Source organism: Artibeus jamaicensis, unplaced genomic scaffold, assembly GCF_021234435.1.
Source record: "Artibeus jamaicensis isolate MK-2021 breed Jamaican fruit bat unplaced genomic scaffold, CSHL_Jam_final scaffold_754, whole genome shotgun sequence".
Lineage (NCBI taxonomy): Eukaryota > Metazoa > Chordata > Mammalia > Chiroptera > Phyllostomidae > Artibeus > Artibeus jamaicensis.
Window position 1 is genome coordinate 1,764,774 of NW_026522054.1, and position 25,075 is coordinate 1,789,848.

General features: G+C 44.7%; 1 protein-coding gene across 11 annotated transcripts in view; it reads right to left on the reverse strand.

Moving 5' to 3' along the window:
- Nucleotides 1–794: 794 nt before the first annotated feature.
- Nucleotides 795–25,075, reverse strand: part of ENAH (ENAH actin regulator) — a 217,028-nt gene continuing 192,747 nt past the window's right edge. For 6 of the 11 annotated variants that reach the window (XM_053659591.1, XM_053659586.1, XM_053659592.1 and 3 more), the window contains 11 exons: nucleotides 22,687–22,943; nucleotides 20,687–21,481; nucleotides 18,389–18,690; nucleotides 17,244–17,389; nucleotides 17,027–17,084; nucleotides 16,223–16,271; nucleotides 13,684–13,750; nucleotides 10,753–10,815; nucleotides 7,654–7,732; nucleotides 4,863–4,920; nucleotides 795–3,719 (listed from right to left, as the gene is read on the reverse strand). In XM_053659591.1, the coding sequence (XP_053515566.1) occupies nucleotides 3,682–3,719; nucleotides 4,863–4,920; nucleotides 7,654–7,732; nucleotides 10,753–10,815; nucleotides 13,684–13,750; nucleotides 16,223–16,271; nucleotides 17,027–17,084; nucleotides 17,244–17,389; nucleotides 18,389–18,690; nucleotides 20,687–21,481; nucleotides 22,687–22,943 (1,912 nt within the window). In that variant the 3' untranslated portion in view covers nucleotides 795–3,681. The remainder of the gene's footprint in view (nucleotides 3,720–4,862; nucleotides 4,921–7,653; nucleotides 7,733–10,752; nucleotides 10,816–13,683; nucleotides 13,751–16,222; nucleotides 16,272–17,026; nucleotides 17,085–17,243; nucleotides 17,390–18,388; nucleotides 18,691–20,686; nucleotides 21,482–22,686; nucleotides 22,944–25,075) is intronic. The other 5 variants (XM_053659593.1, XM_053659587.1, XM_053659595.1 and 2 more) reach the window with 5 other exon arrangements.

Sequence of the window (25,075 nt, forward strand, 5' to 3'; positions counted from 1 at the left end):
TGAATGGGAAGCGACATTTAGCTTATAGACAGATATTCTGCGAGAACCCGAGGCAGAAGAAAAAACTCAGCCAACACCATTAGGGCTGTGGACTGTGTCGTGGCTTTAGACGCCAGTGAGGGACAGGACCACGGTCCACGGGACAGGATGATGGCAGGGGACAGTGGGGGCAGCTAACAAAACAGGCAACGTGGCCGCGTTTCTGACGAAGACACTGGGTTTTTAAAATGGAACTCAGAACTCACACTGTGTAGGAGTCGGACAAAAGGAACCACTGCATACAGGTTTCCAGAAATTGGCACCATGTATAAACACACACTACAGACACACAGATGTCACCGTGATTAAAATGCAATGCTGGACGAGGGCCTCCTCTCCCACACGGTGTCGTGTGCCCGGCAAACTGTGTGAAGAAAGAGTTTAACTGCGTCAATGAGTTTAAGTAACTGACTGCTTCGGGACAAAATGGAGTAAAATTAAACAAGGTTCATTCTCTCCACTGTAGGAGTAAGAACACCGGGTCCTGGGGGGCTGTGAGAAAGGAAGGACAGGTTGGGGACAGCCAACAGTAGTTTCAGACAAAGTAGACACGTCACACATATTCCCTTTGCCCATAGTCCTTTGTATTTATGACTTTTATGAACTCTTTTAAAGAACAGTGATGGATATGTAAACTTAAAGCAGCGAAGTCACGGACTCTGAGAAGGGATTTTTTTCCCCATTCGAAAGAACTTATTTCAGAACCGACAGATGCATTTAGAAGATTATCTGAGCATCACAAACAAGCCAACACGTATATACTGCAATTTTATTTCAATCGCACAAACGGAGTCAGCGTGGAGGAAAATGTCAATGAAACAGTACAGTGGAAACAGCCGAGAACCGAAAACTCTAACAAGGACACCTAACGCGTGAGCAGTCGACATTCATTAGTGTTTCAGCCTCGGTTTTGATTGACACTTGATGCTCGCGAATTTCGAAACAAACTCGGAAATCGGGGTGACTCTGCTGCAGAGATTTCAGCACCAGCACTGAGGTTTGTACATTCAGTTGGTTTGCAGTTGACTTGTTAGCCATTGACATAGTGAACAGCACAGGTTTGTCACAGGTCGGGTCACAGTGTTGAGGACAGAAGTACCCTCCTGTGGTCAGAAAGGGTCCCCGAAACCACATCAGACATCCCATGGAGGACAAGAAACCACCATCGCCATGCAGCGCTCACACAGTCCGGGTGAGGACAGTCACTTCGGCTTCCGTGTCTCGTGTTTAATCACTGAAATCTCTAACAGTGACGGCTGCCACGCGGGGCAGGAGATGCGCACAGTGAGTCCACCACTGTGAGGAGAGGACACACTGCGCAATCTGGGGGGATGCGGAACGATGGAAAATGCACATGACTTAACACTGGTTCTTTTTCGTCATTTTACACAGACATCGTGGTAATATTAGACCAAGGCACAAAACGTTTAGTGCATAAACCAGCTTCCTTTTCAGACCCCGCGTTTTATTGTGGTCTTTCGTCTCACTTTGGACCACTTGCACCGAGTCCTCTTCCTCCTGTAAGCTGCTGAACTTAACAAAGTCAAAAGTTACTTCTGACCAGACTGATAGGGGACACACACGTTGGTATCATGAGTGTTTACACAACCAAAAGTACAATAATAAAGGCTGGAAATGCCTCCTATTACTTCACGAGCTTGTTGCATGTTGACAATGCCTTTCCTACTACTGCAGACGGTGAAGAGTTGACAGGAAGAAGAACCGGAGACCTGGCTGAGAGCTCGTCCGTCACAGGTCACCCTGCAAACGAAGCTTCTACAGAAACAGGAACTGTGTTGACCAGGAAAACGAATCCCCTCACTCGAACCCCTCTGCCATGGCCGTGCTGCGGTTCGGCAGCATTTAGGACACTGTGCTGTCAACTCGCTCTGGCTTATCAGCAGAAGGCAAGTGAAAATGGGGGATTTCTTCAAAATTTTAGTAAAACTTCCAATAATCAAAGATTTCAAAGCAAATATGGCACATAACAACTCAAGCATGAATCAAAATGGAGAGCCTGGAGATTTTCTGATATCCTAAATTAAAAAATAAACAAAAACTATCATCCCAATAGACAGGATTTTCCCCCAATTTTAATCTTACAAATTTCAAAGAAAAGGGAGTGGACGGCGCACACACGGGTGTGCACGCACCAACACGCACACACAGTGGTAAGCAGAGCATCCACTTCCTCGTTCCCACCACCCAAGTCTCACTTTACTAAAAGAGAAACAATGCAGGGCTCCTCACTGGTTTCCCCTTACTGAACGACCTCTGTGACCTTGACCGCTGCCCCTCACTGTTTGTCCTAGTAATTCAACGCAACGAAATTCAACAGCAGCCCGGCAGCCAGCGGCCTGTGCCAGACCACCTGCGCGCCCGCAGGGCACCTGGGTCATCGTCACGGCCAGACTCGGGGACCACACGGCTGAGTCCCACAGGAAGACACGCTTCGGTTGAAGCGCCGAATCATGTTTCAGACCATTGAAATGACAGACGTTCAGATACAAAGAGCTGAAGACATGTCAGAGATTAAGTACTTGGTTCTGTTAACATATTTACCAATTAAAGCCACAAAATAGTTCTCGTCATTTTTCATGCAGGGAATTGAGAAAAAAAAGGTAGTGCAGAAATTAGCTTTAAATAAAAAATTATTCCGTCCCTTCCCCCCACTCCCCGATATGCTACAAAATGTCTTCCCTGGGACCAGGCCTTGGAAAGGCCGCTACGTGTTTACTGTGACATGCATTACTGCCTGCAATTAAAAAAGCTAATTTTGTGGTGGTAGTAATTATATTATAAAAATGTCCACATGCATAAATCTAAAAAAGGTCGAAAACCTATAGTAAATCTACAATATATTGTTTTACATTTGACCACCGGTTTGTGTTATGTAAGGAGTCAGAGATTTGGTAAAGCGTTGTAACGATTTAGGAAGGCATCTAAATCTTTACATTCTGGACGAATTTTCTGTTGTACTCTACAAAACTGCATGAAGGCTAACTCAAGAGACTTCCTATCGTTCTAACATTCCTCAAGCCAGACGAAATCTTTCTTAGGACACGTTCTCATAAATATCACCCTCTGAAAGCACGTAACCATCCCATCTGTTCCAGATCTGACGATCTTCACCTACACAGGGCTCATCCCAATAGTCATGGAATAAAATGATAGGAAGACAGACCTGAGAGAAACATTTACAATACGACAGCGTAACTCGCTGAACTCTTCTTCATCAGCACGCTCTGGAAAAAACTTACGCCTTTCTCCTCTTTATTTTAGCAATGGATTGTGGAAAATGAGAGAGTTTATCTTGACATGAAAATATTTCAATGCACAGCGATCTTGCCAGACGGGCTCATCAGCGTTTTCTTTCTGTACAACCGTTCCAGGAACTCGTATGCGACCGACTCTTCCATCCTGTTGAAAAGGTCAGAAAACAGCAGCAAACTGGAAGGGAAATGGCTTATCGCCAGAGTAATCACGTCTGAAGATTTTCCAAGCATGTGGGTGTTTTCCTCCTTCCAACTGTCTCCATCTTCTTCCAGCAAAACGCAGGGTGTGTTGTCGCTGACAGTTGTTGTCTATAGATGTGTTCTCCTTTCTCCAGAGTAAAGTCCTATCTCCCCTTCATTTGCTTCTCTATGCGGTATTCGACTTGTTCAGTTCCTGCCTGATGGCTGGGTGGGAAAAGGAAAAGTATTCAAAACAAATACACTAAGAGAAAATAAATGAGTGATTCAATCCTAAGAAATTTTAATGACTGTGTTCAGACAGTAACAGAAAGACACACTGATTTTGTGTGTTTCATCGCACGATCTTTGCATTTTCTTATTACAAAAATGATGCTAATTTCCGTATGTGTATATTTGCTTTGGCTCTCCCTTTTCTAGTCCCGGTGACAACTCTCCTTCTGGGAGGCCGGGGACAAGAGAGCCATGCGATGGAATGGATGAGTAAAGGTAACCAGGGAAAGACCTGCCTACCTAGTTCTCCCGCAATTCCTGCTCGGCCACGGAAAGAGGGATCCTGTTTATCCCTATTTTTGTCTCCCTTACAGCAAGGAGAGCAGGCTCCACCCACGTGCCAAACAAAGGGCAGGACACTATGGAAAAGCATCTATTTTATGCCCTCAAGTAATAAACTGGCTATTACTTTATTTGCATCTTATTTTTTTTTATCTTTACCCAAGGACATGCTTACTGATTTTAGGGAGAGGGGATGGGAGGTAGGAAGAGAGGGGGAGAAACATCAACGTGAAAGAGAAACATCCATCGGTTGCCTCTGCTACACATCCTGACAGGGCTGGGGGCGGGGGGTGCAGGGAACCAAACCTGAAACACAGGTGTGTGCCATGGCCAGAACAGAACCTTCGACCCTTCGGTTTATGAAACAACGCTCCAACAAACTGAGCCACACAGACCAGTACTATCTGCATTTTCTTAAAATTTCCTACTCTTTTTTAAAATTATATTTTATTGATTATGTTATTACAGTTGTCTTGATTTTCGCCCTTTGCCCCTCTCCACCCAGCACCCGGCTCCCTGGGGCAATCCCCCCCCCCCCCCCGCCATTGTTCATGTCCATGGGTCATGGATATAAGCTCTTTGGCTACTCCGTTTCCCCGTACTGCACTTACCTCCCCCTGACTATTCTGTAACTACCTAGCTGTACTTCTTAACCCCCCACTGCTCCCTACCATCTGGCAACCACCCAAACACTCTCTGTATCCCTGATTCTGTCCCTGTTCTTCCTGTTTGCTTAAAAACTTGCTATTCTTAAACCTTACCTCCTGGGAGTACCAAATGTGTTTAGACACTCACCATCAATGAGCTCTTCTTTTAGCTTCGTTAATTCTTTTCTCATTTCATCTAAAATGTCCTGGAATATTGAGAGAAAAACATGAGAAATACAGGAAAAAAATTACTGCCAAAAGACTCTTGCCCATATAAAATTTTAAGAACGTCTAAAATATGATGTTCGGTTTTGGTTTCTGGAGTCACGATTTGTGCGCCACAAGACCAGCATTGGGAAACTTTGTTTTAACAGTTTTCCTTCTCCAATCTTTGCTTATTCCAGCCTCGCAGGACATGAAACAGACGCTTCCTAAAACTGGACCAATTACTCTCCCATCCAGAAAAAGGCATGGTTCCCAACGCCTCCAGAAAAGACGAAGACTCTGCTTTTACTCCAGCCTCTGGGCACGGCGTGAGGGTGCTCCTCGAAGATGCGTGAAGGAGGAAGACAAGTCAACTGGACAATCAGCTCTCGGCAAATCTATCATCTGGTCTGAGGCACAGGGTTCCCGGGGAACCAGCCCCGAGTTTCCAGGAATCCAGGGTTCCCCTGGAGAGCCCTCAGCGGCCGCTCTCTTGGGGAGATGAAGGGGGGGCCCAGCATGGCAGGTGGCAGCCACAGCCAGCGGGTGAGCACTGAAGTGCGTCTGGCCTGAGAAGAGATGCACTCTAAATGACTTCGAAAGTTTAGTATGAAGAAAACGATGTGTAATAACTCCGTAGTTAATTTTAAAGTATTTTCTACACACTGAATTATTAGTAGGAAATTTCACATTTTTCCCAGTACCTATTTCACATGGCTACTTGACATTTCAAAGTTCTTATCGGGCCCGTGTTATATTTCCATTTAATAGGGATGCTCAGGACCCTCCTTCTGCCATGAAAACCACACCATCTTTACATATTTTAGCAAAATGTATACTTGTAAGTTCAATCTGAAATAAGGAAACCCCCCCCACCATTAAAAAAAAGATTAAGGACTGTGTCATACGAAAGCTTAGGGGCTTTGACAAGGTAACCAATTTTAGTGGTGAAAACAACAGCTACCCTTAGGGAAGGTTAATTTTGAATTATGCGACTTGAATACTGCACACACCTCAAGTAAAACTGAATTGCTCTGTGTTTAAGGTTCAGCTTTTCCTGTTTAAAATAAGGTTGAAACTATCAAGCAGTTTCATTCCTCCATTTGACCAATGAGAAAACCGAGGTGCAAAAATCACTGTACGGACTAATATACGGACTAACAGACGTCCTTATTCAAATCACCCTGAAAATCTGCACTCAAATCAGAGCCAGCCTCTCCCCATCGCTCTTCAGCCAGCCAGGAACTTCCCCGAAAGCGTGTGCCCGTGCTCTGTTTCCAAATGTTTTTCAGGAAAACAAAGGCATATTTACCACACAGGAAAACAAGAGCTTTATCAAGCACCACCCGCTTCCTTTCCAAATTATGTAACTCCAGTCACCTTTCCCGAGAGCTCTGCTGGCCACAAACCAGGTTTCTCCGAAATCACTGCCAGGATTTCCCTCTGTGACCCCAGTTGATTCTGAACTTATTACTGCAACACTGTTGCCTTTGTGGGCCCCACACAAATAGTTGCTGGCATTGAAGAAAAACGAGTGGCAGATGGGGAAAGTGGGGTCCGAAGGAGGAGGACTTGCATTCTAACCCCAACTCACTGCTGACTGGGGGGGTTGGGGGGGGCTGAGGGAACTGAACTTCTCTGGGCCCTGTATACGTGCAGAATTTGAGTACGAGCACAGGACAGGACTCCACGAGGACCTGGGGACAATGTTACGCAAAGAACCCAACCCCAGGTTCGTCTGGCGCTGGGTCCACCAGCCAGCCCGCCCATGCTGGGAGAGTGATTCCCATCGCCATTATTTCCTGAGGCGACCCTCCAGTGCAGAGCAAGAAGACAAAGATTTTACATTTTTCCTTAGAGACCCGTCTGCACTGAGGTCTGCAAAGCTGGCAGTCAACTTCACTAAGATGTCACGGCTGGCCGTTTTGATTCTTTTGGACAGGACCCAATTTAAAAAATATATATATTTTTTTATGTCTTCTAGGAATAAAATATTTTAAAGCTCCACACAATTTCATCATCTATTACTCCTTCCACTTTTTTCCTGAGCACAAAGGTATTAAATATAATGCACATATATCCGAAATATGGACGATAATTTTTTAGTAAAGGTGAGATAACTGTCTATCGTGTTGGTTACCTGTATGTTTCACCTAATGTGAGTGTGCAGTCACAATTCATTGTGAACTGTTATTCTCTCACTCACGGTTCCTGCAGGGCCCTCCTCTGTGTTATATATTTATACGCTTCTATGATAGTTTCTTAGCTAAATTCTTGGAAGTGAAATTGACAGGGTCAAAGCGAAGACATTTTTAAAGCTTCTGATTTATTTTCCCAACTGTTTCCGAGGATGCAGAAATACACAAGAGTGCCCATTTTCCTCACATGCTCACTAAAACCAGATTTGCCAGGTCCGTTTTTGCCAATGGAAGTGAGAAGTGGGAGCCTGCTTCCCCTTTTAAACAAATACACACGAGGCACGGACATTTAAAATACACACCATCCCATCAAACCATTGCCCACCCCTCTGCCTCCGCTGAAACTTTATGCAAACCCACTACACTAGAACATGAGAATCCGAAAAAATAATATGGTGCTAATGTTGCTGTTTAATTTGCAGAAAACTTAACTCTATGTGCTTTTCACATACGTTCATGAGCTGTCAGATATACGCACTCGAGATGCCTTTAAAAAGGGGCAGCGCAAATGGGGGACCGCCGGCCCCACCCACCCACCTGCTTTAACCGGTCGTAGTCCAGTCCCTCCGTCTGGACTCCGTTGGCACTGGGCTGTGACGAGGGTGCGGATTTTGGTCTGTACAAACGAAATGTCCGGGACAGGTCAGCAACACTCGGGCAATGTACGCAGTTCATGAATAGCTGTGACTTTACCAACCCAGCCCTAGACGTCAATGCATTTCCCAAAACACCTTCGGTTGAACTGTCAAAGTTGCAGGGCTGCCTAGAACATAACACAGAAAGCGTTTTCCACTTTTCTCAGAATTTCCAGTTATCTGTAAAGAAACGAGCAAAAGGAGCTAAGATGATAAGACGTGTTCAGTGAAGAGTAGAAGGCTACATTCTTTGTGCATGAGTAAGGTCACCAGGTAACATGTGACGTGTCGATCACGACAGAGACGAAAGGCCACCTGCAACCTCCGAGGCCCAAGTGACACATTCCTGTTTTCTCCTTCGTTTGAAATGGTACATCGTCTACTAGACAGCCAACAGACCAGTGGAAGGGAACATATAAAACCAAATATTTTACTCTGATACGAAGCAATTTACAAACTCTACACCTTGGTGTGGGGGCGGGGGATTTTTCAGCAAGTACAATTTCTATGTATTTTTAAATTCCATTTCAAACATTAAAAACAATGAACAAATAAACATGTTGGAAAAAGTGATTATTACGTTAAAGGTGTGTTCACATCCAATGGGCAATGTGGTCATTTCCAGATGAAGTTTTTTGGAGATACCATCTGAACAGTGTGGCTGGCTAACTACTCCCATAAACTCGCTTTGCTTTGTTTTTGTTTTGTTTTTTTTTTAACAAGGAAATGCCACACAGAAGCTGATTGCTGATTACTGCACTTTCAAAAGTTTAGCTTCTATCAAAATTTTCACAGAAAGAAAGACATCTTCAGGATTAGGTATATTTCAAGCAAAAGTTTCAATATCAACTAAGCCAGCCACGGCTCCCTCTCTGAGTCTGGCCGTGGGAGGAAATACTGAGTGGGAACTCCACTGGTTCGGTGCTGTGGGGCCAACGGCTCAGTGCAGAGGAAAGCCATCCACCGGCTCGTTCCAATTTTGCCGGAGCACCTGAACAGGGATTAATAATCTTTACAAAGGTATAACTTTGTAAAAAGTTGTAAGGCATATTCATTCTGTAAGACATATTATACGTCGAACCCACAGGCACTGCTTGCGAAGGTGAAATATTGAGCCCATCTGCTTTAACTTCAAACACGTGACTGCTTCAGAGGTTGTGCGAAGCAAGTCAACCGACTACATTGCATTAGATGCTGCATACGCTCGCAGGAGCGAGGAAAGTCACTTTCAGAACGCTCCGTTCAAGGAGGACGGAGGGAGGCCCTGTGGGGGTGAGGAGGTTTGCACGACACAGTTCCCTGCTTCCCGTGGGGATGCATCTTCACTCTGCAGAGGAGACTGCTCAGTGCCACAGCCACTTAAGATGCACAGTAGGCCAGCCACAGCGCTCTGTGTAAAGCCTGGTCTAGTACAATATTCTTAAGGTCGACCTGCTGTGTAATTTCATTTGCCCACGCTATCCACTCCTGCTCGCCAGAATTAAGCCATGAATTACTGTGCCTTTTCTTTTACTGTTCATATTTAAATGGTACAGCAAGCTGAATATTTCTCCTAAGATAGAAAACGAACATCCTTAAATTCATGTGAATAACTACCACCTGTTAACCAGGAGGTATGCTACCAATATATCCATATTTACTGAACAAGGCAAGAAATTATTATTGTTATACAGTAACTGTGGAAACATGCAATTCTTAAGAAACTGAATTCATGCTAACATGCAACCCACCACCACCACCACCACCACCACAACAGTGAACTACAGGGGGGAACTTTTCATACTGAAGGAAAGAAGTAATCACCACTTTAAAAAAAAAGTTTATGACAACACTGTCCCAGGAGACTCTATGAGTGAAGGCGGCAAGACAACCGGGAAGATGAGCAGCAATCTCATCGTTAGTGCCGTCTCTCTACCTACTAACAAGTTTGAGTCTTTTGGTTGTCAAAATTAAATCACCTCAAAAAAAAAAAGGCAGAAAAAAATGAGTTGACCATTATAATACAAACGTTTTGTGCAGATTTAATGGGCTGATGGAATAAACTTATCAAGTATTTTAATCATCGATGCCATGAAAACAACTTTAGCTAAGAGCACTTTGGCCAAATACAGTCTGGTTACGGAACCCCTTGCTCATGCGCAGACATCATTCCATACCGGGCTCTTGTTCCCAGAAGACCTGGTGTGCAGGTTTAAAAACAGACGCTGGTAACAACATGCTGTTCTTAACCTATGGTTTGCACCCTAACTGGTAACAAAACACGAGGATTTCTCAAAGGTTTTTGTTGCTTTATAATGACAGTGTTGCCTCCAGATATATTACAATATTTGTATCTCCATTCTGCCGAATTAATTCTCAGTGTAACGTAAGCATTTGGAGATTACGTTAAAGCATTTTTTAAGAAAGAATTTTTTTTAATTGCCATTTTTTTCAATGAGGAAAGAAATACATGGTTCACATCTTAAGTTTTTCTTGATTAAAAAAAATGGGATAATAGGACTCATCCTAGAAAACACACTGTTCAGGATGTTAGATGCTAGGTCGTCAAAGATACTCAATTTACAACAAAGTATTAGAAAACAGAAACTTCCCTTGAAGAGTGACTTATCCATAACCGCGGCTGTGCCACTGCCCCACGTTCCCGCATCGATCGGTATAGGGTCTGGACGCCACTTTTTAAAGGCCTTGTCCCATACGTATAACCCACACGCAGCCCGCATACGTGTGGCCTCAGACTCCCATTCTAGTGTTTCTGGTATGTTTACCATTTACACTTATCCTAATCCAACTAGGAAGAGATGGTGGGGAAGTGAATACTAACTTTCCTCATTTAAATCTCTTAGAAGTTTTAAAAAAAAAGTGCTCTGGACAAAGCTGAACATGAGTCGACCTTCCTAAGCATTGCCCCGTGGTGATTACCGATCCGTGCAGAAAAAGCTCAGCCCTAGCCTGAACGTGTTATTTAAAAGTCTCAAACCACAAAGGCACATCAGAGTGGTACCTGTGTAATGAATCATAGGGTCTGTTGTCAAAAACCATCTGACTTTTCCTTGGAGAATCCCGTCTATGAAGGGGAGAGACCATGTAAAGGGGCGAACAACAGAGCTTTGAAAAGTATTTCTCATTCTGCTATTATTTTATAGGTTTTTTAGTCTTACAAACAAAATAAGAACTAAAGGAGTCCACTAACCTTAAAATAAGTTTTTCCAATAAAATAGAAGGTATTTGGAGACTAATTCTAATTATGTGAGGGTACGGTTCATTTAATCACAGAGAATTTTTAAAGACATTTTTACAGACTACAGACACAGTGAGATGTCAACACAAAGATTTAGCAAGCACCACAACACAAAGACATTTCTCTTAAGAGTAAATACAAATCTATTCAGTCTCAAATAAAAGCACGGTAAAAATCATCGTGGCCTGAAGTACAGAAAAGTGCCTCTTCTCAGGGGGCGTACAGAGAACACTTTTTCCATCTCGAACACAAGACCTGCAAGCCCTTAGTAAAAATCACGGGAAGAAACCACAAGCTTCCCAGCATTTCATTCTGGTCAGAGTTCAAAGCATTTTTAACCACAGCGGCCTTCCGTTTACTCTACTATCTGATGACTTCATTCTGCAACTACAGCGTGAGCTGGCATCTCCTGTGTGTTATCACAGGACACTCACGGGCCACAGTCACGACACAGAGACTTGGAAGAGAAAGGGGAATTTTCACCGCCACGCGAGGGTAAGGCACACTGAAATAAAACCATAAAAGGGCCAGCGTACGTGCTTCCAGAGGGAGCAGGGGAGATAACTTAGGAAGGAAAGGAACACACTTCTTATCTTTCAGACACATTTTCAAAATCGCTTACGGTGGAGAAGTGCCTGTGGTGAAATTATAAGACCTACATCACACATATTCGTGGCTGCACAAAACTGATCGAAAGCTGTAGAAGTCAGTGGTCAGGAAATAATGGGGCATTTCAGAATTTCTATTTTGGGGCAGGAAAGACACCTACAAGTCAGAACGTGCCCACAGCACACACAGGTGCACAGTACGAACCACTATTCCCTTGACCTACAGACAAAAATACGTTTCAAAGGGCAGCCCTTCAGAACACTTATTGAACTTCCTTTAGATAAAGTCTGAAAAATCTTTCGGGTAGTTTTTCTTGCACTAAATGAATGCAAACACACCAAGGAGCACCATCCATCTGGAGAACCTCTTCCTGTCCCTTCTAAGACACTTCTGCCAGGAATTTTGGTTTAGCCATAGGCAAGCTCACAACGGAATCACTACCAATGCAGCCTGGACGAAAAGGAGTGGCAAAGAGGAGAAACAATCCTCCTCGTCACGGTTCACACCTCCAAAGGAAAATGGCTTTGTAACAGCTCTGCTCTCCGATCTGCACGGGATCAATGAGCTTCCTAAGGTGCTGCCGCAGACGGGCTGGGGCCAGGCCCGCACTCAAAGACAAGAGCATCGGCTCGGCCTCGCAGACCCTGGAAAAGCAGGTGCACCAAAACGTATCCCTGCCTTTTCCTCTACAGCCCAAATACAGGGTCAGGCACAAATAACACCCCTCTTCAAACACCAAATCAGAAGCATGTTAATTCTGTGATGTAACAGTATCTCACACTCGCGTACACCACAGCACATTTTAGGTGACATGTTCGAATTAAAACTATAAATGATTACACCCATGTTATTATCAAACACAGCCCAGCAGGCCTTACTTCTGCCGGACCCTCTCCCAGTCACTGTAGAAACTACAAGCACCTCCACATTCCGAAAGGCCCGGCCTCTCCGGGGTGCTTAGACAGCAGTGTCCTCGGCAAACCCTGTCGCCCCCAGGAGAACAGAACCTCACCACCACGAGTGCCAACGCAGATCTAGACTGACGCATAACAGATCAACAATATGAGGTCCACCCCTGAAGTTTTCTTTATTGGACTTCTGTAAGTAGAGTCAACTTTGCACTTTACATGGCAAAAATAAGGCAAATAGCTCAGAAAGAAAAGGCAAAAAACTCCTGAGTCTCTAGGAAAAATAGCTTTCGTTTTGGGGAGACCTTTAAACTACCTCATATACCACCCCCCAAAAATTAATCTGTGTTCCAAACCTGTGATAGAAATCTAGTTATGATAACACACTGTGCTTAGCCAAGGAATACTGAATTTCCTTGACCACGGACACACAGCCACTGGGAGAAACCTGAATTAACTACTCTTGATTCTGGGCACCATTTCTTCTGACTTGATTGTAATTAGAACTTTGAACCGAGAGAGCAGAAATCTTTCTACCAATTCAGAATTTTATTTTGCTCTTTCATACACATTGTAGTCTTTTCACTCCAGCTGCTTTTCAGTTTAAAATGTTAAATTTCTTTAAAAAATTACAATTACAAAATACAGAATGTCACTCAGAATAATGAGAAAAACGTGAATACATCACGCATTGTAATATTATTTTGTTCAGTGTGAAATTCCTGGAGAATGACAATCGTATTGAGGTTTCTTAAGAGAACGTCCAGGTTCTTAGGACAACACACAAAGAGTATTCAGGGTGAAGCAACAGAGATTTGTCAACTGCCTTCCAACTAATTCGGAGGGAAAAAGTGTGTGGGTGTGTAGGTGAGAGTTCAAGCACATGTGGCGAAATGTTAATAACCGGTGTGTTCAGGCGACGGGTCTCTGGGTGTTCACTGTGCCATTCTGTCACCTTTTCTGTAGTTCTGAAGCTCTCAAAATAAAAAAACCAGGAGGAAGAAAAGCTATGGGAATTTCAGACAACCTGGCTGGCCGTAAGCAAGGGGCAGAACTCAGAGGTTTTCTTTGCTTCACTGCACAAATTCAAGACTACCACCCGTGTTTCTACCGTACAAACGTAGGCGTCACCTTCTTTTTGAGATAAAAATGTAAGACCTAGAAGAAACATTGGTACCTGGAGATAACAGGTGACTTGCTGCCATTCATCGTATTTGTTCTTTCCCACGGTTTCCTCGTTGGTTCTTTAAAAACAAAGAGCGTAAGTTACTACCCATCTGACATGCGCCCAGAGTTAGTGTAAAACAAATGATAAAACACGAAATACCATTATACAGGCTTATGTAGTAATACAGATAAACAAGGAAATTTTCATTTCAATTCTGAACTTGAATTAAAATCTGTAAGGATTCTAACAATTTCCGACCTTAAAATGAGAACAAAGGCCAAGGGTGACAAGCTCCCCTGGGACCCGCTTAGACTGTTAAACAGGAGGACACAGGCTGGGTCACCTCCGGCAGGGTCTGGCACTGCACGGATCGTCTTGAGCCGGTTTCCCCACCTCAGCCCTCCCAGGTTCCCACCACGGCCATTTTTACTGTTCCTAAACCATCAACCCACTGCTTGCAAGAGAAAGTCTACAGTGTCGATCTTTTCTTTTTTGTAAATAATTTTAGAGAGATGGGGTGCGGGGGAGAAAGAGAGAGAGAGATTTTTGGTTGTTCCTCTTCCTGCTGCACTCCCTGGCTGACTCCTGCACACGCCCAAACCGGAGATCGAACCTGCAACCCCTGGCACGTTGGGACAACGCTCCAACCAACTGAGGTGCTTGGCCAGAACCAAACTCCCGACCATTTCGTGAAAAGCTTTCCACAGTCTGGTTCTCACTCACTCTTCCAAACTCCACCCCCCCCCACCGCCCCCCGTGCACAAAAACTCTCCCTTCCAGGCAGACGAGCCTCCTCTTGTTCGTCTCCAGCTCCCTACCTGGGCAGCGTCACCCATGCCTCTGCCTCTGCGTCCGGCCAGACCAATTTCCCTCAACACACAGCAGGATGACGTTCCTCTCTAGAGACACCCCGGTGACCCCAGACAATACGATGTCTGTCCTCTGACACATTACTTAATATTTAACACGTGGGTGTAAAAGATGAACTTTTCGTGTCTGTGTGTGTGTGTGTGTGTCATCCTCCCAGCTGGTACCCAGGCCTTTTTTGGCTTGTCATGTGTCTGGCGCCATGCAAATTAAAAACACCCAACCAACCCTAAATGAAAGAAGTGAAAAGAGAAGCCCCAGCCCTGCGGATGAATCCTCAATTTACCACCTAAGGCACACACGCAAAAACACACACAGAACAAAGGGAACACCTGTGCTTCAGTGTTCTGCATTTTCAATAAGGGGATACATACAAAGGAGCCCTTAACCAGGGGTCTCTGCATAACCTTCCGGGAACTCACACAAACTTTGAAATGATGAGCAGATCTGTATAAAAATATGATTTTTCCTTTCTTGGGGAGAGGATTTCTACTGTTTTCAAATTTTAAAAGGTCTGTGACCCTAAGTCATAGTTGAGTTTTTAAATGCCTAGGGTATTAATAACGGCATCTGTAATTAATTTTGGCTTATGAAAGAAAGACAAAGTAAAATAAATGGGTCACAAGCCAGACAGTTTGTTAGTGAAGATAATGCAAACTGACTCGAGTCCCGTCCAGAGGAGACACAGCAGAGCTGAGGGGGAACCACTCACAAAGTCACAACGTCCACTGTTACACGGCAGTCAGACTACTGATCGGTCACTGCGACAACCAGAGTGATTTCTCCTTTTACAAATAGGGCATAACCGTAACTACAAAAAGGAAAGTATGTTTTCTAAAAAGTGGAACTCGGAGGCACTGAGTCCCTAAATCAAAATAGGTAGGTAGGAATTAATATAGGAATTTCTCTATGATGGTTTTCTATGGATCCATTCTAGACAGGAATTCACCAGAATCATCTAATGCATGCATGCCGCTTCACCCCTAATCAAATAAGGCCGGGGACAGTCCACGCCCCCCAATCTTTCAGTCAAACGGGGAGCAATGGCCTGAGTCTGTGTAGCAGCGCCACGGTCCATCGTGGGGACGGTGCTCGTTGGTCACCCCCAGGGACACACATTTCGTTAATGTTCTAAGCAACACAGCCTATGCGTGAGTTCTCAATTCCACTAAATCCAAGAATGTTCCCCTTACCAATTAGGAGCTTTATTCCCTGGATGAGCACTGTTAGCTGTACGGGTGGGTAAAATGACAACCTTCACAACGTGAGAATATTTTGAAAGAGACAATGCCAGCTAACATGCTCAATCTTCACCTTCAAGAATCAATTATTAAAAATACGTCCCTTTCATCTGATGGCACATTGTCTGTGTTTTAGTGAATAACCTCAAATCACTATCAATGATATACACAGGAGATGTGTAAAAATGACGGTTTTCAAAGAAAGATTCATCAGAGAAAAACTTGGGCTTTTAATGGGTCTCCCAGTATCAAAAAGAAATTTACAGCTGCCTCTTGGATAACAAAAAGGCAGGGGAAAAAAAAGTCAGTGCTTTCAAGTGTGAACAAAAACTTTTAGCATTTTTAGTAACCAAGCAGTCGCTTGGTCCAAACATGGGGAAATGGGGAGCATCACCACACAGAGTAAGCTTATAAACTCAAAATATATCTCCTGAACTTACCAGGCGTACTTGTTGAAGAGGCCTTAGAAGTTATGGGCTCTGAATCTTCCTAAATACACAGAAATAAATGTTAATAACATCACAAACCTGCTGTACATAGTCAGTGTACACTTCCATGTCCATTATTCTCTCTGCCATTTCCCCGCTTGTTCGTTCTTCAGTCTTACGGCGCCTCCCTTCTCTCGCCTGCCCCCTCCCGATCCCCGCAGCTCCCTGGGATCTTCATTCTCTCGGAGAACTGCCTGGCCACTGCCATCAGGCCAGATGTAAGGGATGGACCTGGGGAATGGTGCCACCGAGGGCCCCGTGGAGCAGGAAACACAATTCTACTATCTGTTACACACCAGGCTACACAGCCGATGAAGCTGAGCCGAACTGGGGAGGAGGCAACAGCTAATAACCACAGGCTCCTGGGGGAAACATTTGAGTGCTGCTGATTTAGTCTTAGTCCTTCATGTTAAATGCAAGGAGATGGAGACCCTAAGGGGAAAAAACCAAAACCAAAACCAAAAGAAAAAAACCTAGTAAAAGGCTGCTCACTCATTTAACGTTGGACTTGGGTAAAGAACTGAACTCTCAGGCCTGAACGCAGGGCCTTCCCCACAACCCCACGCTTTACCAGGAATGTCATTAAAATCATGAGTCATACACTCATAACCAGCTGTTTGTAATATCTGAGAGTACAGAAATAAGCAACGGTAGGTTCTTATTGGGTCCAAACCAGTCTGTGACGTGGTTTCCTGAAGGGGCGCCATGTGCTGGGCCCCCCACTCCCAGGTGTGCGGACCATCTTCATTAACTCACATTTTTGTCCTCTCTTTGCTCCGATTCTACTGTTGATCCCTTTTCAGCAATTCTTCTCCTAAAAAGAAGGCAAATCCTCTTAAAAAAAAAAAAATCATCTAGTGCAGTATAACAGCTATTCCAAGAAGGAAGAACGGCATCTAGTTAAATTGTATTTTGGGAGAAAATTAAGGAGAGACCCTGAACTCTGAACACATGCACAAGCTCTCTCACTCACCTCCGGGCCAGAAGGGCACTCATTTCCTCCATTAAACCGCTGCCCCCCAGGGAAAGGGGCCCATTTCCACGGCCCGCGTCTGCTTTGGACGAGGCCGCGTTCGAGCCAGCGGCACTGCCCCCACTGGGGAAAGAGCCATCCTCCACCTTAAGGAAACATACACATACAATAAACTCCTACGTCAAGCACTTTTGTGTTTATGACTATATTATATTCAAAACAGAATATATCAGCATTAACCTCAATAAAACCTCTATTCTAAAACTTCGTAAGAACTAGTGGGGTGAAGAGCATTGGCCTTATTATATAGTGACACGAATTTTCTCAAAGCCAACATCGCCCGTCACGGGGAAAATGTCCCGCACAACCCTGCGTGTGATACACTGAATAGGACACGTGACTTTAGGGGTGAAAAATGCATAACCCACCCCCTCAAAATGCACAACCTGAATCTGATCTTGAGGAGACGTCAGATAAACCAAACTGAAGGATGAGCTACAAAATAATGATTCTGCATTCTTCAGAAACGTGTGTCATGAAAAACTGAGGAACTATTACAGATTAAAGCACACTAAAGAGACACTACAACTAATATAATGAGTGACCTTGGACTAGGAAAAAAAATTGCCATGAAAGACACGACTGGACAACAGATGAAATCTGAACAGACTTATAGATGATGGTATTCTATCGGGAACGTCCTGACTTTGATGGTTCCTCCGTGGTCACGCAGGTGAGCGTCCCTGGTCTTACAAAACACACAACCAAGTATTGGGAGGAACCGGGACCTGCTCTCTATGACTTACTCTCAGTCAAGACAAAAAGGAAAGTGTGTGTGTGTGTGTGTGTGTGTGTGTGTGTTTACACAGCAGGAAACACACACGGGGAAAAGAGTAAAGGAAATATAGCAAAATGCTAACTGGTGAGTCTAGCAGTTGGCCTTACAGAAATTATATTATCCTAGCAACATTTCCCCTAAATTTAAAATCTTTCCTTTTTAAAAAATCTTTTTAATTTTTTAAAAAAATTCCAATGACATTATTAACACAGGATTCATAAAATCAGAGCACGGTAAATTCAGTATTTCAGGTATTAAGCAAGAACAAGACGTGCACAAAAACACAGTAATGTGGAAGTGCATTTACCCGTGACACTTTCCTAAGTTTCGCTCCAGCAATTGCAGCCGCCAGTCCGGTCAAGGGGCGATTATCTTCTGACATAGGTCCCGCAAAAAATCCAGAAGCCGGGAGGGGAGGAGCGGGAGGCGGGGGAGGAGGGGGGACCTGGTTGGGGAGAGGGGGTGGGGGAGGGGGCGGGGGAGGCCCTGAGGATGGAAGTGGAGGAGGAGGAGGTGGTCCTGGGGGAGGAGGAAGCGCCCCTGAAGCCTGGGCAGGACCAGGTGGGAGTGGAGGGGGGGGCGGAGGTGCGGGTGGTCCCAAGACCATGCCTGAGAGAAAGAAATGTGAAATGAGACGGTCAGCGACAGAGCTGAAGGACAATCAACGCCTTAAGTGGCGCTGTAAGTAGACTGCCACGCTACATTTAACGGACAACTCAAACATTTACTGCACATTAACGAGCTTATCGTCATAATGTTGAGAGTCTAGTCAGTATGAAAAAGACTAAAATGTAAAAACAAAGTGTACAACTACTCACTTGACTGTTAGAGTCTTACTAAATAGAACTACGCAACAGATCACCTAATTTAATCAGAATTTCTTTTTTGTTCACAGGGATTTAGTAAATACACAAAATAAATGCTTATAAAATTTGGAAGTCAGTATCCCTGAAAAAACAAACCACTGTATATGATGGCAGTTGGCACTATTTGAAATAACCCCACATAATCTGTGTAAACCCTAAAGGTTGACACAAATTCTTCAGTAGCGAAAACATATACATATGTATTTGTTTACAGACGACCAAAGGGGCTGGACCAAAAGCATCAGGGATGCTGGGTCCCAGACATCAACATCTTAAATCATTACAGATCCAATTCCAATGTGCAGCGAGAATTAAAAATTACTGAAGTTAAAGAATCTATACAATTAAAAACCTCAAAATAATTACCAGAAATCATTTAATGACGTAGAAATTGTGGCACAGAGGTGTTTTCAGGCTAGAAGACAGAGCAAGGGAAAAATGCCCAACTCTTCCAAAATCGCAAAGAGAGCGAAGGATCACTTATTATCAGAAAACCCAACTTGTAGGTACTCCCCCCTTCCTTTAGGTTTAAACGGGGTGTTTGGGGACAAATAAAATGCCATCTGCACACTGCTGCCTTTGAGCAGTTCCACTAGCTAAAAGCAAAAATCGCTTCCAGTACCGTGTCGGGGCATCAGTCTTCCAGGAGTGGCCGTCGGACTGACCCGGCTAATAATTGTGCCTCTGGTCCACACTGGGGCCACAGTGATACTAAACTAGAACGCTGACTCCGTGTGTATACAAATCAGAGGAGTCAGCAAGAAAAACACACACATAGCAAGAACAAGCCTTATCTGGAGATCTAAGATTTTTAAGAAGAGGTGTATTTAAATCCAGACTCTAACTCTGTTTCTCGGTAGGCACCAACTTGTTGTCCTATTCTTTCCTGTAATTCCTGCTAAATCCTATTTTAAAGGGGGGTGGGGAGGGTTGCTAAGCATCTTCGTATTTACTTACAGAGCCAGGTCCTTCCCTACTCACAAATAATCCATACTTAGAAGTATGTTACCATGACAGCAAGGTTCGGGCAAGGGAGTGGGACGGGGGAAGGAGTAACTGTAGACGATGCTATTCTCTCTCAACTCTCTCTCTCTTTAGCCCACGACGGCCTGTAACTCTGGACCCTGGAACCCTTTGGGACAGATACCCAGCCTGCCACCCTCTTCAAACCCTGCTGTGAAGGGAGGCTACACTCTGTCCTTGGGAGAGCAACGGCCCTGGAAGTCCAATATGGGAACTCAACACAGGAAAGAAAAGGCCGAAGTGAAACAGGGTCAAGACTGGAACTGCTGCAGAGGAAACCCTGGGGTGGTATATATGTAACGACCACAGCTGGGCACTAAATAAACCTCTGAGGTCTACAGAAATGCAACGGAGACAAGTCAGAACATGTATGTGCTGTGTGGTTCAAGCACATCATTGCTATTTTTTTTCAGTGAAATTTAAGAGAAATGTATTAAGGAAGCCTTTCAATACTGGAAAACACCCCCAGTTGTGATCCTGCTGAAGATACCAAAGTCCAGTTCAATATGAAAAGTCCTCCTATGGATCCTCCAAATACGATGGAGACAGCAGAAAAAGAAAAGCATGCCAATTCTGTAAATTAGAAAAAATACGGTACTGTGGCGCCAGGATGTCCGACGGTCAAAACCCCCGCCCCGCTCTTCTAGGCGATTCCGGACGCCGACTCGGGACATTTCCCAGTGACTGGCCGTGAGCAGCAACGAGGGAAGCCTTACCCGGTGGGGCTGCAGTCTCGGCCGGCTGAGAGGCTGCCTGCAAGCCTGGCTCAGAAGCAGAGGAGTCTCCCAGCAGAGAGTTTAGAGGAGTCTCCACAGAGGCAGGGGCAGCTGCAGAGGGAGAAGGGAGAACACTAGGCTTGGATGAGGGAGTTGAGGCAACAGGGGTGCTCGGAGGAGGAGAAGCTTGAGGTCCACAGTGTGACAGTGGTGTGAGGGGAGGCGGTGGCGGCGGCGGCGGTGGCGGCGCTGGCCCTGAGGTAGGCGGCGGAGACACTGGGTGTAGGACAGAGTCAAGCAGCCCGTCGGGTGCCGTCGGTGACGGAGGCATTTGGGGCACAGGAGAAGAAACACAGACAGGGAGGACAGGCCTGGGCCCAGCAGCTCTGCCTGGGGGGCTGCTAATCATTACTGGGGGGGAGGGAGGGAGGGGCGAGAAACTGGAAGTAGACCAGGCACAGGGCTTCGCAGCTGGAGGCTGGGAAGAGGGTGTGTTCACAGGAGAAGAAGGCCGAGAGGTTTTGTTCGGAGGACGAGGAGCTGCAGCGTAATGGGGAAGGACAGGGTGGAAGGCTGACCCTAGGGAGGCTGCGAAACGCGTCGCCGAGTGCCGCAGTGGTGGTGTAGGGGGTGTGGAAGGAGGTGGCAAAGCGGTCACTACGGCATAATCAGGAGTAGCCTCTGGCACAGCAGCGGAGATGACTTTAGCGTGTGATGGAGGAGGTGCCGGAGGAGGCTGGCCACCGGCATACTCGGGAGGTGGAGAGCTATACGGGGAGCTGTCGGAAGGTGGCGCTGGACAGAGGTGGAAAGCAGCGGCGAAAGACAGGATAAAAAAGGAGAGAGAAAAAGGGAGCTAGTAAAGCCACAAAACCAGCATTCAGACAAAAATGTATAAAAGTAGACTACCGTTAGTACAGAGACCTGGGCATGTGTGCAAGCAACTGACTCCACCCGGGCATATTCCCACTCATAAACACCCTGCTGAGATCCAGAACAGGACGAAGCTTTCTATCGCATAGACTGATCATTTAAGCTGATTAGCTTATCCTTTACAAGAAAAACACAGTACCTGTAGCTTTAATTTCCCTTTTTTAGTCCATCAAAAGTACATTAAGATTATACCAATAAAGGCTATAAACAGAAGAATGAAGTTCCACTTTTTAAAAAAAAAACAAGCAGCCAAACTGGCAAGCCTTTATAATAAAAGCAGAGGAACCTCCTATTCAATGCTTATTTGTGGAAAAGTTTTGCTTTGTTGGTTGTAACCCCCCAAAATAACTACGGAGGTAAAGGCAAAAAATTAAGTCGAACAACAAACCAGTCAACCAATACTTAACCAGCCCACACTGAGACTTTTCATATAGGCCATACAGAATAAGAACTAATTGTTAAACCCCAGAATAAATGTTCATTTCAATCAATGCCAAAAGGCCTCAAACTTTCCGTCATACTTAACCCATGAGTCTTTCCATACATTCCATTGTTTAATAATTTTCACAATACTAAAAAATATGTTGAAATAACGTTGGTTTTGGAGAAGATATTTTTCACTGACTGTTTTTAATTCCTCACTCAAAAACTTAGGAAACAATTAGGTAAATGTCTTGATGAGTGATGTTATAATAACGCAGTAGTCAAGACAATTTGAGCAAACCTCTAAAGGGAAATACAGCCCAAGTTCTTCCAATATAAAAAATTTCATAAAAACACTTACACCTTACAGCCAATTTATAGGGAGTTAGAACAGTTAGAATGCCAGAATAAAAATTTCCAAGGGCTTTCTTTAAGTCTCTAAGCAATAAAAGCAATACAGAGAGAAATAAAAAGAAAATGCGAAAGCAGCAATTGCTACTTTATGAACTTTTTCATAATTTCCAATCGAACTGTTTAATCCCCGGCATCTCAGGTGTGAAACACTGTAATACACGACTCCACCAAATACCATCCGTCCTCCAAGCGCAGACACGGAGACCCCAGGTACCGTGCACACTCCTTACCGGCGGCGGCCATTCTCCGCTCCTGCTCCCACTCCAGCTGCTCCCTCTCGAGCTGGTCCTGGCGCTCGCGCTCCAGCCGCTCCCGCTCGCGCTCCAGGCGCTCTTGCCGCTCCCGCTCCTGCCTCTCTCTCTCCAGCTGCTCCTGTTCCAGGCGCTCCCGCTCCAGCCTCTCCCGCTCCAGCCTCTCCCTCTCCATCCTTTCTCTCTCCAGCCTTTCCCGCTCCAGCTCCTTCTGCCGCTGCTGTTCCTGAAGTTGCCTGAAATTGTACAAAAATGTTTTAAAATATGCATCTCTGGCTACTCACCACGAAAACCCTGTTTCACAAAGAACCTGTGAACCCCATTTCTGATTCAGGTACAAAGCCATGGAGAGAGCACGCAATCGATATCTCTCCCCACGTGAAGGGCCACTTTGAACAGAGATGACGTACCAGTTTCACATAAACAAAAATAATTTCTTTTAGGTCAGTTTTGGCTGACTGCTTCAGCACATTACACTAATGTCTCTCTTAAAAAAAAGTTAGCTTTTCAACAAAGATTTTATTTATTATTTTAGAGAGGGGGAAGGGAGGAAAAGAGGAAGAGAAACATCCAATTGGCTGCCTCTCACATGCACCCCCAACTGGGGCCGGGACCCACAAAGCAGGCTCTGTGCCCTGACTGGGAATCAAACCGGTGACCTTTTGCTTTTCAGGAAAGTGTCCAACTGAGCCACACCAGTCAGGGCATGTCTCATTTTATTCTGTACTTTCCAAGAAAAAGAACATTGCAGATAAATGGGTTTTGCAAATAATTGAACATGTCACTTTAATGACCAAGGCATTACTTTAATCACTCAATAAAAAAAATTCTAAATTTTAATTTCCTTCCTAAAACATGACACCAAAGCTTCATTGTACAAGTAATGCATTTTCATTTTAGAAAATATAATAGCTGATCACAGGAATAGCTTAAACAAAGTTTCCTTAGTGAAAAAAAAAAAGAAAGAAAAAGAAAACAAAAACAAATGAACCCAGAGTTAAGTAAGAAGAAAAGAAATACAGTTTAAGGCATCTTAAGTCTCAGATCCAGAGGGAACTATCGTTAACATTTTGGCATTCATTCTTGCAGACATTTCCTTCTGTAAAAGTACACATATAAACTTTTAAAAATAAATAAAATAGAATAATATTTACCTACCATTCTGTTTTCAAATCTGTTTTCTTCTCTTCCATTTAATATACTGCCAAGGGCGTTCCAAGGCACTAAGCACAGTCCTGCATCTTTATTTTTCACCACTGCACAGTGTTCTCCTGTTTGCCTGTCCCCGGTTTAAGGAGGCACCGAGAGCAGGGCCCGTCAGCCCAGCCCCGTCCCTCCGGCTGACTGCAGTAGGCCTGTGGCCTCCATCCCCCCCACTGGAGCCCTTTTTTAAGGGCATCTTAAGGATCACAACCGACACGATCGCTAAGGGAAAAGATGTGTTTTGATTTGCATTACAGCTTTTGATCTTCCTGTAGAAATCTGGCAGTAGTGCTCCTTGCTGTGATCTGCCTGGGGTGTCTTAGGACCGGCACTTTCTTTTCATACTTTCATTTTTCACGGTGAAACCCCCAGCCCACCTGAACCTCACCTGGGGCTCCAGATGTGCAGTAGCGCTCTGCCTCACACACCACTGAACAGCGGACAGCCCCGATGTAAGATGATGCTTTTACATGCATGTGGCAGCCGCTTCTGAGGCTCCAGAACGTTTTGGTTCATGGTCTGTCTGTCTGTCTGTCTGGTACAGCACCGGTACCTTGATGCTTTGATGTCTGACATACATGTACTTTAATATCTAGGAAGGAGCAACCCATCCCTCCTTACTACTAACTCTCCGTATATTAAAAACCTGCAGGGGCCCAATGTATGTGGATCTAAAACACAGTTCGTTTATTACTTTCCATACACGTATGTAAAAGAACAATAAAATGTCCCCAATCCTTGTCTGGACCTAAACGCTATTCTTGATGCTAAAAGCTAACTCTTCAAAAAATAAAAGATAAAAAGTTATCCTCATCCTACACATAATGTATTTATTTCATAGCATTATGAGGAAGATTAAGTGAGGTAATGCCTTAAAACCCCTATACAAAGAACCTGGAACATAAGACCACTTGATAGATGTGAGCCATAATAATAATGATTTAGAAATTTGACACTGGCCTGGCCTTTCTCTGGCCTGGCTAATAAACTGGCCAAGTGCGGCTCACTGGTGCAGCCAAATGACGGAAGGTGTACGCTATCCTTTGCCCCTCCCAGCAGCACCAATAAACCAGTAACCCCTTCCGGTAATCTCCCCCCCTTCATGTTTCCTAAACTGACTATAAAACAAAGAAAAAGCCCACCCGATCGATGAGTGAATTAATCC